This window comes from Manis javanica, chromosome X (genome assembly GCF_040802235.1).
Source record: "Manis javanica isolate MJ-LG chromosome X, MJ_LKY, whole genome shotgun sequence".
NCBI lineage: Eukaryota > Metazoa > Chordata > Mammalia > Pholidota > Manidae > Manis > Manis javanica.
The window spans coordinates 34,247,455-34,264,012 of NC_133174.1; the positions used below are offsets into that span (position 1 = coordinate 34,247,455).

General features: G+C 37.8%; 1 protein-coding gene across 16 annotated transcripts in view; it reads right to left on the reverse strand.

Moving 5' to 3' along the window:
* Window positions 1-16,558, reverse strand: part of CASK (calcium/calmodulin dependent serine protein kinase) — a 413,691-nt gene that overhangs the window by 11,419 nt on the left and 385,714 nt on the right. For 11 of the 16 annotated variants that reach the window (XM_037001501.2, XM_037001498.2, XM_037001494.2 and 8 more), the window contains 4 exons: window positions 11,058-11,173; window positions 4,240-4,320; window positions 4,053-4,133; window positions 991-1,193 (listed from right to left, as the gene is read on the reverse strand). In XM_037001501.2, the coding sequence (XP_036857396.1) occupies window positions 991-1,193; window positions 4,053-4,133; window positions 4,240-4,320; window positions 11,058-11,173 (481 nt within the window). The remainder of the gene's footprint in view (window positions 1-990; window positions 1,194-4,052; window positions 4,134-4,239; window positions 4,321-11,057; window positions 11,174-16,558) is intronic. The other 5 variants (XM_037001503.2, XM_037001500.2, XM_037001497.2 and 2 more) reach the window with 1 other exon arrangement.

Genomic DNA, 16,558 nt, shown 5'->3' on the forward strand with positions numbered 1-16,558 from the left:
GTGCCTGGAAGGGCCAGGTAAGCCTCCTGATGAAACAGGGCCTGCGTGAGAGGAGCTGCTCTACCATTTCAGCAGGTGCCTTACTGACCCTATTTATAAGTGATAAGAGACTTCTGGGATAGCTTGGTCTTAGAAATGGAAGGCCTGGGAGTCACATGGGCACCCGCAAGCCTCTCCTGTAACCTGCCCCGATGCCTACTTCCAAATCCTTCCTACTGGGCTTTAAGTCCCACTTCTGCTTGCTTGTCCTCAGACATGAAAAAAGAGCTGGTCAGCATTCTGGATGTAAGGCCTGGGGCTTTCTCTTTTTTCAGTTTAGTAATTCCCATGGCTTCTAGTGTAGGACTTACCTACAAATCATCTAATCATCTCTGCATCTGGCTCTCTGAGTTTTCTCCATATTCTCTGTGTCACTCCCACTTTTTGCTCAGGGTCAGGCATCGTCCCCAGTGGAGAAATGGCAGAGGCTGAGCACCTGGGGTCTCCAGCCCGCTCCAGCTGACATTCCCCCGGGCCCAGTCATGCTTGCTTTCATAAAGCTAGTGCTGTGTTTCAGACCCAGGCCCCAGGATCAGAGTTTCTGGCAGGTGAATAACATAAGATGATGGCAGAGGCTCTGATCATCTAGTGTTAGGTGTACCAAGAGAGGAAAGGTGGCTGCTGTGATCACAAGGTGCTGGAGTCTCATCCTGAGGTCAGATTATTGTAGAATTTCTGGCAGGCACAGATTCAATCAGGTACTGTACTGAGCTTCAGAGTATAAGGACTGTCCTGAGAGAACAGTCTGTGCTTCTGTAATACACAGTGTATGCACACTGAGTCCAGAGATCAGTCAGTTTGCATTCATTAATGATGCCTTTATCAGTGATACTTTGCTGGAGTTTACTAAATTATTATGTGACTCACGGCATTCAGATGGCATGTTTTATTTCAGAAACTGAGCTGAGCATGCAGGCAGGATGACAGGGGCTGGGTGTGGCCAGGCATTACCTGAGGCTCCACGTCCAGTATGGCAATCAGCCCCTGCTCATGGATCTTGCGGATGGTCTCCAGTTTTGTCCCGTACATCGCATCCTCGTGGCTGCCATACTCCAAGTACTCATTGTTAGAGATGTCTTGCATCATTTGGTCATGAGATACAAAGTAATAATTCTTTCCATTTTCTTCATCTTTCTTTGGGGGTCTGGTTGTATCTGCAAAGTCACATGTTAAGAGTGCGTTAAAAAGCCGAGCTGAGGAGCCCACACTCCCAGTGGACTTTCCTCAACTCGATCTCTTCTTAAAAGCTATGGTTTCTTTAGTATATGTCTCATGCCTTGTTCCCACTCCCATTTGATTTGTTGAACTAAGTTCTAGAAATCATATTTATCTGTGCGACATCAGACTATAGTAGTCGGTTAGGTGTTTGGTTTGGTGAATCTTTCAGTGCTTAGATGAGATCTATCACTTCCCTTCCTGGGTCACCCCAGGAGAAGGACACCAAATGACACAAGATGAGCACCATTCACTGTACACCTTAATGCAGTAAGGGGTGAAGCAGAAGGAAAAAACAATTTAAAAAAGCCCCAAGTAACTACATAGGGTTATTTAAGTTTAAATAAACTAAAATTCAATAAAATTAAGGTTTCAGTTCCTCCTTCTCACTAGCCACATTTCAAGGGTTCAATGGCCACCCTGTGCTAATGGCTACTGTACTGGATGGTGCAGATATTGCATGCCATCATTAGCAGAGAAAACTAGATGTGCTGGTCTATAGCATCTTGCAAAAGGAGAATGTTCGAAAATAGCAAAAGGCATGCCATATTAAAAACACAATGACTTCAGCCAGATGTGGCCATAATAGGGAAGATCTAAACATCAGATGGCAAACTATGGCCTGTGGGCCAAATACAGCCTGTCTGTCTTTGTAAATAAATATTTATTGGGACACAGCCATGCCCATTTGTTTACATTTTGTCTATGGCTGCTTTCATGCTACAGTGGCAGAGTTGAGTCATTGACAGTGACAGAGACCATATGGCCTTCAAAGCCTCAAGGACTAGATTTATTAAAGGACTAGATTTAGTCCTTTACAGAAAAGGTTTGCTGATCCCTGCCCTAAGCGAGTGTGTACTGAATACCTGCTAGTAAGTCCTAGTTCTGTGGGATACTGACATGACGAGTACTCTGCAAACACTTTACAAAATGCTTTTCCAGACAAGCCAGGAACACTGGTCTTACTTTTCTTTCCCCCATCTCCTTCTCCTTCTCCCTCCCTCCCCTTTCTCTTCCTTGTCTCCTCTTTATTTCCTCCCTTCCTCTGTTTCTCTCTTTCCTTCTTCCCTTTCTTCCAGTTTCTTTCCTTCCTTTCAATTCCTCTTTCCCTTCGTGATTCCTTCCTTCCTTCCTTCCTTGAGCAAGGACAAATTTATGCTCCTCTGCTGTGAGCATGGGCCCAAGCCCAGGGGAAACTCATCTTGCTCCTGCCCCGCATAGAACATTAGAATTGCCAAGGGCTTATGGACCTCAAAATGTGGATGTTTCCCAGAAAAACCCTTTCTCCAGGCACATGAAAAGCTGAAGAAATGGCATACTGTGTTGATGCCGTACTATCTTGAGGGGGTAAACATATACATATATCCAGGGTCAAATGTTTCAGAGTAGACATGACTGAGGTCAGCAAGGGTGCACTTTAAAACCAAACTAGTTAATTGACCATTTGATGACACGGAAGTTCAATTGTTATGTGAGCAAGAAGAAACTAGATGTTAGCTAAGCTTGCTGTACTCATGATCCACTCATGAGGAGAACTAAAAGAAAATTTCAAAGTGCTTTAGTAGAAAACCCCAGTGGTACTGATTCAAAGAGTACTTGATGAATTTCTTTTTTTGTGTGTAGATCAGACAGACTTCTGGAATGGGGGTAGTCTTATGAAGCCTCATGGCTCTCTGGGCTGTGGAGATAACACTTAACTGGTATTGACATGGCTTCAGGAAGGCATCCAAAGGCCCTACAGGGTGGAGCCAGTCTTCATATTTTCTCCTGTTGCTCTTAACTCTTTTTCCTTTAGTTCTTCCCACCCCAAACAAAGCTCTTACTGCTAGAAAGCTTTCGGGATTCAAATTTCAAACTTTGGCATCATCACCATAATAACATTATAATTGTAAGATTGCTACTCTTTATCCAGGATCTGCCTAGTGTTTCACATGATCTCAAATGCTCTTTCTATCTGTAGGATTACTTCATTTTATAGTTGAGGGAACAAAGAGGGACAGAGGTTAAGGATTGGATATAGAAAATAAGGGGAATATTACAGATTTAAAATCCTTTCTAACAAGTGACTGATTGCACAACGACTGGGTTTTAGAAGTGATAAAAGCCAACAACTTAGGTACTGATTAAGAAAAATATTATCATATCAAAGAAAACTGCACTGTTCACTAAAACTGATTTTTCTGAAGAATAATTCATCTGGGTAATGTTTATAACATACTCTTGGAAAAATTAGGTTGCAAACAGAAAGGATGAGCCCAATTTTGTTAAAAAACGAGGGGTGGGGAGATTGGTGGAATGGGTGAAAGGGATAAAGAGGTACAAACTTCCAGTTATAAAATAAGTAAGTCATGGAGATGAAAAGTAAAGCGTCTGGAATATAGTCAATAATATTGTGATAACTTTATATGATGATAGATGGTAACTACACTTCTTGTGGTGAGCATTTTGGGATGTATACAACTGTTGAATCACTGTGTTGACATCCAAAACTAATATAATATTGTATGTCAACGATATTTCAATTAAAAATAAAAATTAAACAACAACAGTAACAAATACATATGCTACATATGTCTGCACTAAGAGAAGCCTGGAAGGCTACACAACAAGATATTTATGGCACTATTATTGGGGAGTGAGGTTGGGATTTTTGTTTACTCATTTTCTTCTTTTTTCTTTTCTGGATTTTCCAAACTTCCTTTAATAAACAGTTATTACTGATAATAATCAGAATATCAGAATAAATAAAAAAGTATTAGGTAAAATACACTTAAAAGAGAGAGAGAGACACTGCTTACGTGGAATAGGGTATGCAAACCGGTCTGGGTGCTTTGTGATGAGGGTGTTTTTTATGTGTCTTCTCCCAACACCATGTGCACCTATGACATTTTTAAAAAAAGGAAGTTAAAATGGACAATTGTTAGTAATACTCACAAAATGTTTTGAAGATGAGCATAAGGAAGCCACTTAAACAATGAAACTTACCTAATAAGACTAGTGTTTTCCTTTTGAATGCTGGCAGTTTTACTACTTCTTCATATGTAACAAGATCTAATTGGTCAAACACTAAAACGCAAAGATTTAGAAGAAAGGTAAATTATGGAAGAAATATTTCCTGAATATAAATCATAATTTTACTGGAAAAACTAAAGTTACAGTAAAACCATGTCCTAAAAAATATGAATCCAATTTACGACATATAGCTTACATGTAATTTAAGGCATACAACCTTTCAGGAGAAAATTTCATTTTTAATCCCATGAAAATGCACTTTAGAACCAGGGGCATCCAAAGATATGTTGAGCACATGCACAAAAGTCCAATTCTCAATGATACTGCATATCTTTTCATGCAGTATCCAGCAAATCACATGAATTCATTCAAAACCACATGCTATTCATAGTTTTGCAATTCTAAGAAATCAGCAATACTAAAAAACAAAGTCTGCAGACAGTGACCAACATGAATATAGCATGAATGCAACCGAAGTTAACCAAGAAAGTGGCCAGCTGGATTATTTTAGGGATGGATGAGAGATGCATGGACAGCTGGTCTTTAACTTCATGGTTCTTTCAACAGAGCTGCTGAAGGTACATGCTAGATTCTTTCAAAGTCAAGTTCTCTAACTGTCATTTCACAAACTTTTGAAATGAGCACCTGACAGGTTTTATTGTAACCTGGCTATCCATTCCATGGAAAGTCTTGCGTATGTAGGTAGGGGAACATGCTTCCCAGGGCCCCAAACTTTGTCCGCCAGTGTGCAGTAAATCCAGATGGACAGAGTGAAGGAAGTGTGAATCAGAGTCTGAGCTTAGAAACCTTTGCAAAAGGGGAGTTTTCTAATCATTACAGACTGAGAAGAGATACTGAAAAAAATATTTTTGGACACTTGCCTCTTAACAAACTATTACAAACACTTTCCCAAGAGGATGACCATTCCTGTTGAAGTTCAAGGTAGTCTAATTCTCATGCACATTTGAGCATTCTCACAAGAAGGCTAAAATCATGTGTTTATTTTTTGGCACAGTAATACCTACATGTGGTCAGGCACACACTGAAGTTCCTTTTTAAAGATTATGGAATAAGGTCTGCATTTTAGGGGGGTTGAAATAAATTAATAAAATTGATTCCATGGAGTAATAAAGGAATCTGGGCTGTTTCAATCAATCATTAAGAGAAGCTTCTACTCTCTGAAACAATATGGCCAAATGCTATTGAATATGAGCTCATTCCTTAACATTTGTGATCTTTCCAGTAGCAAAGAACCTTAAAATGTAAAATGGGATACTCTGGAATGCAATAGATCAGAAACAAACAAACAAACAGAAGTAGCATTTCCAAAATATTAAAAAAAAAAAGAAATACAGTGTGTTAAAATAAGGGTTAGTGCATGTTAATGGGTATTTGTGCATTTTTCTTTTTTGATAACTCAATTCTGTAAAGGATGACTAGAAGTTTTTAAAGCATATTCTCTAGCAACAGCTAAGAACCAAGAAATGTGGTCTCTGTTTGAATGGCAGTCCCACAAAATCAAAATGAACAGAGGTTCTCTGCAATGGGTGAGCTAGCTAGTCATGCTGCCATGGTAATGGAGAGATGAGAGCTGCAAAAATAAAAGATTTGTATACCTATTGCCTTCTGAGTGATCTTTCCAGCAAAAGTATGCTTATAAAGGAGGTGCATCAACAAGCTGATGTATTTTGATATATAAAAATAATCAAGCATCTCACAAGAGCAAGATGACAATGACATAAACTTCCTGAATGGCATTCAAATCCTTTTCCATCTACAGAACCCTAACTCCAATCCTACTGAATTAAGACTTGTCATTTATTTTAAACACATAAGACAAAGTTAGATACCAACAACCAACATTACAAAAACAAATGAACAGATATGTTATACATCAATATCTTAACCAGAAAGGAGTAGCATGAAGAGGTTACTCTGGTCTAGATGAAATCATAGGATTGAGAAACAATAAAAAAGGATTTTTAAAAAATAAGACATACAAGGAATATAAGGAGAACACTTAAAGACTGAACTTTCAAAGGTTTTAATCTGTTTGCTGATTAAAAATAAAAGACTTAATGGAAGGAAACCGTCAAAAACAGAGGCATAGTCACTCAACAGGTTACTTACATGCACAGAGGCCATTGGGAGTAAGACAGCATGAAAAATGGACAGGGGTCATTGAAATATGGCTTTTAATATATTAGTAAAATAAAAGTATAATATGCACAAAAGAAACTTTACCATGCAATATCTAAACATGAGGCAAATAAATCACATCAAGAAACAAACTCATTTTAATTAAAATTCAACAATATCCTTATATAAAAGCCAGTGGTTTTTATATACTAGCATAGAAATATCATCTGGGAACAGTTACAAGAAACCTTTTTCAGGGAGTGTAGGTGTGGAAGCCTTTTGCTTTTTATTTTGTACCTTCCTGTACTTTTTGTAATTTCTACTCACATGTACCTATTACTTTTATTGTTTTTCAAAAAATGTCAACAAGGCAGTGAGATCATGGGTCACTTTTTGTTGTTTTTAGAGTTCTCTGTATTAAACGGAAAAAAGTAATAGCTTTTTAAAGTCACCAGTACTAATTCGTGGTATTAAGCATGATTTAAACACATCTATGAACGGTATTGTAGAAATCCTCTATGTTCATTTGTATGTATGTAAATAGGGTACATCAGGATATTTAAATACCACTGCTCAGGGCTCTAATATTTAAAAAAATGAATTGGTTAGGACTTTGTTTTTTAAAGTTTACATTAGTAACTTGATCTTAAGCTGACTGGATGTCCTAGGGCTGAAGAATCTCAGTGCATCAAGAGTATATAGTTCTTCTAGCAGCATGACAACGATTTTGCATCAAATTTGTGTGGCTAAAAATCGCTTACATGTTGCAAAAAATGTATTTGCTGTAAACACTACACATAGCATGATCAAATCTATTCCCAAGGCTTCAGAAATACTTTATGGCATAGTTTACTGATACTATCCTGATTTCCTGGTAAGCTACTCAATATTCATAACACTTTGAAGTATTTAGGTAACTATTTTTCAGTTGAATCTTTTCCATAAATAAACCTTTAACATTAATTCCTTGTCTCAGTTTGAAAAGCTACATGTATCTTCAAATACTGTAAAACCCTTCAATCAGGAAAGACATTGCATGCTGGCAACACTGGGCTGATGGCGCACTGAAATGCCTGCAGTGACCAGGCAGCTCAGGGGTTTGAGTAAGTGGACGAGGTGCAAGAATGCAGTGCTGGGGATGATGGGTCCTGGGGAACAAAAGTCCATCAAAGGGACATCAACAATCCAGAGTTGCTAAGGGATAAAGTAGATCTCGTGTCACCACAGCTTCTGATGTTTTGAGGGAAGGTAGAAACCCAGATTTTTATGTTAAGTATCTGACTTTCAAATATGTGATAGCTAATTAAAATTATTTTAAACATTGTGTATGTAGGGAAAACAAAACTTGTTTATGGGCCATATTCAGGTAATAGAATGCTACTTTACAATGTGAGATGTAGGCAACACAGTTTGAATAGAATTCTGCCTTAACTAGACATGCGACACGTGGAATTTCCCGGTGACAGAAATGGAAACAATTCTAGTACTATTGTTGCCATCAGTTTCAGAGATTGACAAAATTCCCATCCTTCATTTTTACTACATATACAAACAACTTCAGAATTGGATAATAAGGTTTGGATCTTGCCATCAATATATGCTGAATTCTCAAAGACTTAAAGCAGGAAACAAAACATGGCCCTTACTTTAATTTACTAAGGACTATGGGAAGATCCCCCACTATATTTTACAATTAACTTCTGAAAAGGCCAGAAAAATCCTTCAGAAATATAGTCTGATTTGTGGCCCATGAAACCATTTGGCTAGATCTTGGTATTAAAGAACATGCTATTTCAAAGTTCTCAAAGCATCTGCCTTACCAACAGAGGTCAACAGTATTGTTTTTCTTTTAGAGTAATTCTTTATATAGGCAATGCCACGTATTAGGATGAACTTTTATGACGGCTAAAAGCAGAACAGTGGATAAAAACACTTGACTTCCCTTTCTTACAAGTTTATCTCCTGTAATCACTAAGCAAATGGTTCCTCTGGACTTTATAATGACCAAAATGGAGGAGCTGGTTGGTGCAGGGAAAGAAACCTGAAGAGAGAGTTACAGAAAGGCCTTGTCAAGCGTCATACTTCCACAAGTCCAGGAAAAGAGCTGGGCCTCTTCTCCTGATCAGGGGAAAGAATAGGCTAGCCTATGAGTGATGCTTTTGTTGGGGAGGGAACTCTAGCAATGACATTCTGATTAGACAGTCATGAAGAAGCCTCAACACAAGTTACACAAAGAAGCTTGTGAGGCCCTGCAAGGACCTTTTAAGAATTAGCTCACGCTGTCAAAGGGCAGGAAAGGAGTGCCTCGTATGCAACTAGTACTGCCGCATAGGAGGAGCCGGAGGCTGATGAGGAAGGCTCTGAGGAGCAGCTCCCCGCTGCTTTGAAGATGCTGAAGGTGACAAAAAAGTGGTGGTGGTGGGTCCCCCCCGGACCCCTGCTCCCCTTTAGTTCCAAGTTTATAAGAACTTGGGGCCATGGTTTTGGGTAAGAGGTGTAACATCAAAAGCCAACAGAAAAAAAAATTCTATTCCATCCCTATGAGGCTCTTGCCTTCTCTGTCAAGGGTGACACCCTTCAAATTTGATAGGCAATGTTTACCCCAGCTAAAGCCTGAGAGAAGGGAGAGTAAATGAGTCCTTGGCTTCATTAAAACACCCGTTTGTTGGGCCCAGGCACAAAAGAACGTGAGATCCACTGAATTTTAGAATTAGAGAAGACATGCTTGACTGAGTAGCCCAGTCCCCTCGTTTTTAGGTCTTCCGCTGAGCCCTGCCTGTGAGCAATCAGAGAGAACAGGAACATCGCGACATCAGCGATGTTCCGGCCGTCCAAGAACGGAAAAACTGGACTGTGGGAAACACTGACTGCCAGATTTGACGCTGATGCTCTGGCAAAATTCTTAAGTGAACAGATTCTTTAAGTGGACGAATTCTTAAGTGGATGGAGTCTTTGTAAGAATGTAGACATTCTAGGTTTTCAACCAATTGGCTTCTTTTTCCTCAGAGCTGAATTAAATAAAGAATGTTGGCACGTTGAATACTTGTGTGTACATGCTCTCCATTAACAGTGGAGTATAAAACTAATGATGGATCAATAGGCTTAATTGGCCATTTCTTTGCTTTTCTAAGTTTAATTTTAATGCCATCTATATATTATTTAAAATTATTGTAAAAATTTATATATAGGTTATATACATAAAATGTCAACATGTCTTGTGAGCCTGTGAGAAGCTGATGGGCATAAAGGTGACTATGGAGACCTGGCAATAATCACTGACATTTTGGATTAAACCACATTCTGCTAAAAGTACAGCGAATTTCTTCAAAGAGTACTACTTGAGCATCTATAATTAACAGTGGCTGAATTATGTTTAACTAATCTGTTTTAAATATTTCTTCCCTTTATAAAACACAAAAAGTCATTATCAGACTAGTGTTCTGTAGTGGTACATAATCAGAAATGATACATTTTATTGGAAATAAAAATGTGGTACAATGTAGCTAATGTGAAGGGAAAGACTCCTCACTTAAACAAACCATTTAAAATGAAATCATTTGGTCCCTTGCAGTCATTCTAAATTATACAGTATTCAAAATGCATACTTTTACTCTCTGATTAAGAATTAAACAATTCAGTTTCTAAATTTTTCCTAGTGAATGCTAACAATATGTTATAACATTGTAGAGAAAGAAATGCATTTCATATTTGTCAGAAACATTATACTGCCAAATTGGGTATGCATGATTGCATTCACTTGATTTTTTTGTCACATGTTTGATTTTTGGGCTTATTTCTGAAACCTTGGGAAGTAACCTAAGGCCAATGTTGGGGCTTGCAATTCCTCAGAAAAAGTTCCTTATAAAAGGAGTCATATTAAGAAGTTATTGAAAATAAGTAAATCCCACTCTCTGTAGCATCATGAATTTTCTTTAAGTTTCATTCTGTGAGTCTTCTGGGAATTCTATGGCAATTGACAGATCATGCTTTTTTTGTATTCATTTCCCTTTTTAGCAAACAAGTGAATACTTTGACTTAAGTTGAATGCAAGCTTCCATACAGAGAAATATACTGTGAAGGGAAGGCCAAGATAATGCTCTTGGTCTTTTAAGATCCAGGAAATATCATGAAGGAAGAAGACTAGGCACAGAAACTGACCAACCCAAGTTAGACTCCAATACCATTTGTGTTCTTTCAAACCAATCAGCAAAGCATTTGCAGCATAGCTCTCTGTTAAGTGTGCACCTTTGCCCTTAGAAATGTGCCACAGGCCATGTCCAAGGGCCAGAGAGGAGCCAGGAGCAAAGGTATTTGCTCAAGATCAATCTCAGCCAGGAGGAAAGAATCCGTGTGACTTAGGAAACTCCCAAGCTTGCACTTCTCAGGGGAGGGCTTAATATACCGGATTCTTTAAGTCCCAGATAATATTATTTCCAAATAGCATTTTCTTCCTAAAAAGGATAGCTCTGTAAAACATCTGGCAAATAACTGACATAAATGAAGGTAAGGGTTTCTTAAAGTTTCTGCAAGCTGATGAAGATCTCATGTGGAATTTTTAGATAGCGAACTCTTAAGACTGAGTTGAGACGTTACATCTATCTTGGTCTTTGGAATGTTTAACCGGCCTCAGTAACAGCTGTACTTTTCCCTACCTGCGTTGTGCTTTGCCAAATATTTATCTTTGTACTGCTTCTTTTTCTTGCCAAACCAAGTACAGCTGGCCTGCTGCTCCTGTTTGGTTTTCTCCATGGCGATGCAAGCTACTCGCCTAGCATACAAATAGAGAGAGAGAGAGAAAATGAATAGTATAGTTTTATGTTAATAAAGAGACAAATTATTTATTTGAAGAGTTTACATGAACTTGCAAGAACATACTCCTCACAAACTTTTAAAATCATTCAGATAAAGGCTGCACCTTGGCTTTCATGACAATTTCCCAGAAATGTTTTAAAAACACAGGCTTATAATAAAATGACACTGTATTCCTTGAGCATACAGTAATGAAAACACAGATGAGAGGCCTGAACATATGGTTATGACACAGTGGATAAGCATGGGATTTTGAGTCGAGACAGGTCTGGCTCGAATCCTGGCTTGATCATTCATACCTTTTATCAATTTAGTGTTAGATGCTTTTCTAGGACATTTACATATATTAACTCTTTAAATCATTCAAACAACACATGAAATTGTGTCACCACTTTACAAATGAGGGGATCAAAGGACTGAGAGGTTAAGTAATTGGTCCCCAATTGCAGAGCTAATAAGTGAGTGAGGGAGGACAGTTGGGCACCAGAGCCCATGCTCTTAGCCAGCATCTTCCATTGGCAAGGTCCTTTACTACATGGTGATTCTAGTCTAAGATAGAAAAAACCATGATGATTAGAATTACAGATTAGAATTACAATTAGAAAATTGTAATTCTGTTCTACCTGGTAGTATTCAGCATCAGGAACATAAGCACAAATGCCATTAAAAAGTTGTTCTCTTAGGCTTAGTCTAAGCAAATACTTGACTTTCAGGATATTGCCACAGGTTTTGCTTACTTAATGATTTTGCTTGTGGGCCAACCAGGGGTCCTCAAGTGAGCCACATATAAGGAGAATCCAAAATCACTATCAGAATGCCATACAATGCTCTTAAAAATGACATTTTCCAATGAGGTTGTCTGATTTATACTCCCACCTGCAGTGTATGAGAGTTCCTGCTGTTTCACTTCTTTGTTAACACTTGGTATTAACAATTTTTATTTTTAGCCACCATGGTGGGCAAGTAATAGATTGACACTGTTTTGAGTTTGCATTTCACTGATTATTAATAAGGTAGAGCATTTTCATATGTTTTGGATATGTTTATTGGCTATTGGATTTCCTGTTTTGTAAAGTGCCTGTTAAGTCTTTTGACCATTTTTCTTTTCAGTTGTCTATCTTTTTCTCATTGGTTTGTATGAATCCTTTATAAGGTTTGGATATTACACTTCAGTTAGTTATACATGTTGCAGATATCTTCCTCCACCTTGTGGCTTTTTTTTTACCCTTTTTATGGCATATTTTGATGAACATAACAGTTTTAATTTAGTCAAATTTAGTAATCTTTTAAAAATATTTTATTTATTCATTAATTTATTGAAGTACAGTTCATATACAATATTATATTGGTTTCAAGCATACAACATAATGATTCAACAGTTATCTACATTATTAAATGTGCCCAATAAGTATAGTTACTATCTGCCAACATAGAAAGATATTACAGTATTATTGACTATATTCTCTATGCTATAGCAATTTTATCTTTTATGGGAAGTATTTGTGATACCTTGTTTAAGAAATTCTTCTTTGTCCCTGAAGATATTCTCCAATATTACCTTCTCAAGGGCTTATAATTTTTTCTTTTACATTTTGGTTTTTAATACACTGGAACTAATTTTTATATATGGTGTGAAGTTAGAGGCCCAATTTATTTGCTTTTTTCTCCTAATGATACCCAATAGTCCCAGCATGACTTATAGAAAAGTCTGTCCATTCCTCACTAGTGACTATTTACGTATGGGAGTTTGGAGTTCTCTTCAATTGGTCTGTTTGAGAATTTGTAAGTCCATACCTTATTATCTTAATTTATGATAGCTTTATAATAAGTCTTGGTATTAGGTAGAACAAGAACTTCTTCCTTATTCTTCTAGAAGAGCATCTTGGATACAAATCCAAGTTTGTTTTATTTCTTCCTTAATTTTCTTTAATTCTCTTTAAATCTATAGTTTCCTTCTCCTTTCCTCTTTCCCTTTTCTTTTGGCAATTTATTTACTGCAGAAACTAGTTGTCTGGTACTTTTGAAGTCTGGATTTTTCTGATTTGAACCATGTGGTATCTATCGTAAATCCTTCTGTCTTTTGCATTTCCTGCAAATAGGTAATTAGATCTAGAGGCCTGATCAAATTTAACTTCTATTTTATTGCAAGAATGATGTTATATATGGTATTTAAAAAACTTTTTATTTTGTTTGTTGCTGGCAAATAGAAACAATTGATCTTTGCATATTGTTTTTATATACATCAGCCATCTTGCTTAACTCTCATATTAATTCTAATTGTTTATCTATAGATTCCTTTGAATCACTACATAAAGAATCTTATCACCTGCAACGTGGTTTTCCTTTCCAGTAATGTTTGGTGTAGGTTTCCTGTAGATGCTTTTATCATGTTAAGGCAGTTCCCTTCAACTCAGAGTTAGAGTTTGTGAGAGTTAATTACGAGCAGGTGTTGAATTTTACGAAGTGCTTTTTTTGCATCTATTGATATGACCACGTGTATTTCCTTCTTTAGTCTGTTAATATGGTGGGTTGGCTTGGCTGGTTTCAAATGTCAAACCAGCTGTGTATTTTCAGTACAAACTCCACTGGGTCAAGATGTATTATCTTTTATATATATTGCTGGATTCAATTTGCTAATATTTGGCTGAGGCTTTTTACATCAATGTTCATGAGGGATACTGGTCTGTGGTTTCCTTTTCTTGAATTGCTTTTATTGGATTTTGGTATCAGGGTAATGATGGCATCCTGCAGTGAGTTGGGAAGTGTTCTATTTTCTTAAAGAGACTGTCCTCCATGTCTCTCACTCTCCCTTGTTCAGTGAGGGTTTTATTTTTATTTCTTTGCTTATTTTTGGTTAGGAGAAAGATACTCACTGGGAAATACTGTAAACTCTCAGCAAGAGCACCAAAGTCCATCTCCACATATTACCTAAGTTGCATACAGAGATGGCTGATGAAGCCTTTGCTTTGGGGATTCTTCCAGTACAAGCCAGTGTGCTGTTCATAATGACAGGTTCTGTGAGGCATAGGATCTTTGGAACATAAACAAAACTGAGGAATTTTTGACAGGTTGAAAGAGACAAAATCATGACCTTGGGAAGCTTATATTATACAGCATGCAGAGTCTCTTACAACAAATTTTTTTAAGCTGAAAAAAGAAAAATAAAAAGTTCCCAGTAAAGATTTGTGGTGTGGCCGTATGTGATATAATGATAGAGGAAGGAATCTGATTTTTACCAGCCAGTCAGGAAATGAATGTTATTTTTTTTTCTTTTAGCTCAGTAAGTACAGGAGAACTGTTTTAGGATTTAGGTCAACCTGGAGGAAAATTTCAAATATATGTGTAACACTTTATTGCTGACTTGGATGAGGATCTAGAAGGCAAGGGAAGGGATGACAGATTCAGGGACTTGAAACATATCAAAGGACTAGACTGATGTGCCTTGTCAAGCAAGATGACATTTAACAAGGATAAATAAAGTAAGGCATTTGGGTCCAAAAAAACTGATTTCTCTCCTACAGGATGTGAAAAACATGACTTGGTAGCAACACATTTGAATAAAGCTTCTGGGTCTCACTGACAGTATTGCTTCAAATCTTTCTCCCTAATATTCCATGCCCTCTGACAATTCTAGAGGCCAATTCAGTTTTCCAACAAGGGACCCTGCTCTTTCCCTCTAGGCAGGAATACCTTCCTGTACCCACAAAGCCCTACTCAGGGCTCAAGGTACATACTGTCCACTGGGCTTCTTCCTTTCATCCTAGTTAGAATCCCTTTCTCCCTCTATGGTTTTTGCAAATTTACTGAGTTCAGTTTTTTTTTTGCAATAAACGGATCATATTTAAAGTGTACAATTTTATCAGTTTTGACATATGTACAGATTCCATGAAACCATCGCTACAATCAAGATAACAAACATTTTCAACACCCCAGGATTTCCTTATGCCCCTCTGTAATCTCTCCCAGGCAACTACTGCCTGGACTACTCTTTCAGACAACTGCTCTGTCCAGACTACTCTCCAGTAGTGTCTCAGGCAACTACTGCCACTATAGATTAGCTTTGTATTTTCTGGAATTTTATATAAGTGGAATCATACAGTATGTTTTCTTTTTTACCTGAAAACTCAGCATAATGATTTTGAGTTTCATCCATATTGTATCACTAATTCATTCCTTTTTATTGCTTAACAGCATCCCATAGTATGGACAGGCCCTCATTTGTTTAACCATTTATCTACTGATGAAAACATAAAACAAATCTTAGCCCTCCTAACAGGTGTGTGGCCACTGAGGCTTTGTTCCTGCAGCTTCTCGTCTTGGAAGTCCCTTTTGGTTCTTTTTCAAAATCAGCTAGGCCATTCAAACATCTTCCTTCTCTGATGATCTATTTCAAGCTCATTATCTATTTTAAAAAAACCTGCTAATAAGGACAGTTGTTTAAAAATTTTTGTCTCTTAATTTCAGTATATGAAGTGGGGCTGTCTGCCTGTCAGATTTCACATGTTTCCTTGGGTACCTGGTTATTCTGACTCACTGGTCACTGCCCTTGAGAAAGTTTGAGTGGGGATTAGGGAGGGGCTCTAAGGATGAGGATAACAGTGTTCCCCTTCAGAGACTTTTTGTTTAGAAGAGATATTTAGAACTAACAGTAAAGGAGAAACCTCAAATCAAGCACAAGGCTGGAGTTTCCCTGGCTGTCCAGGACTATGTGTCTGTCACTGGGTACAAATTCATTAAAGGTGGACCTGTGGCCATGATTTGTACAGGGGAATCTGTTCTCCTTTTACTCTCATCAGTGTCAAGGCAATCTTCTCTATAGTCCCTTGGTGTTGAAGGGCATGCTTATCTGTTTGCTTTTAACCTGGGGGTACAGCCTGCTGCAGTCCAAACAATGTGGGATGGGTCCTCCAAGAGATTCCACTACTTGTACGGACTTTAGGTCTTAACCATGGTTCTCTGGCAGAGACGTTTTCAGTAATAGAAGTGCCCTCCTGGCAAAATGGGCCTATTTGGTACTCTTAATTTTTCTTGCTCTGATTAATGGCTTTCATATAAAAATTGGTCACCAAGGTCCCCAAAACCTTTCAGCCACTTCATGCTTTTAAGGTAATTTTCAAAAACACATTTTCTGCAGCACTTTTCTTTCTTTTCTTTTTTCAGCAAGAAGATTGATTCAAATAACTTAGCCCACCATTACAGGAAACAGGAAGTAAACATGCTTTTTCCACTGCCATTTCTCGGGATTATCTCCAGAGGACTCAGAGTTCCAGGTATCACTGAAGCATGATTTATGCAGATGACCAGACTAGGGAGAAGAGGTCTGGGATCTACATAATTATTTTCA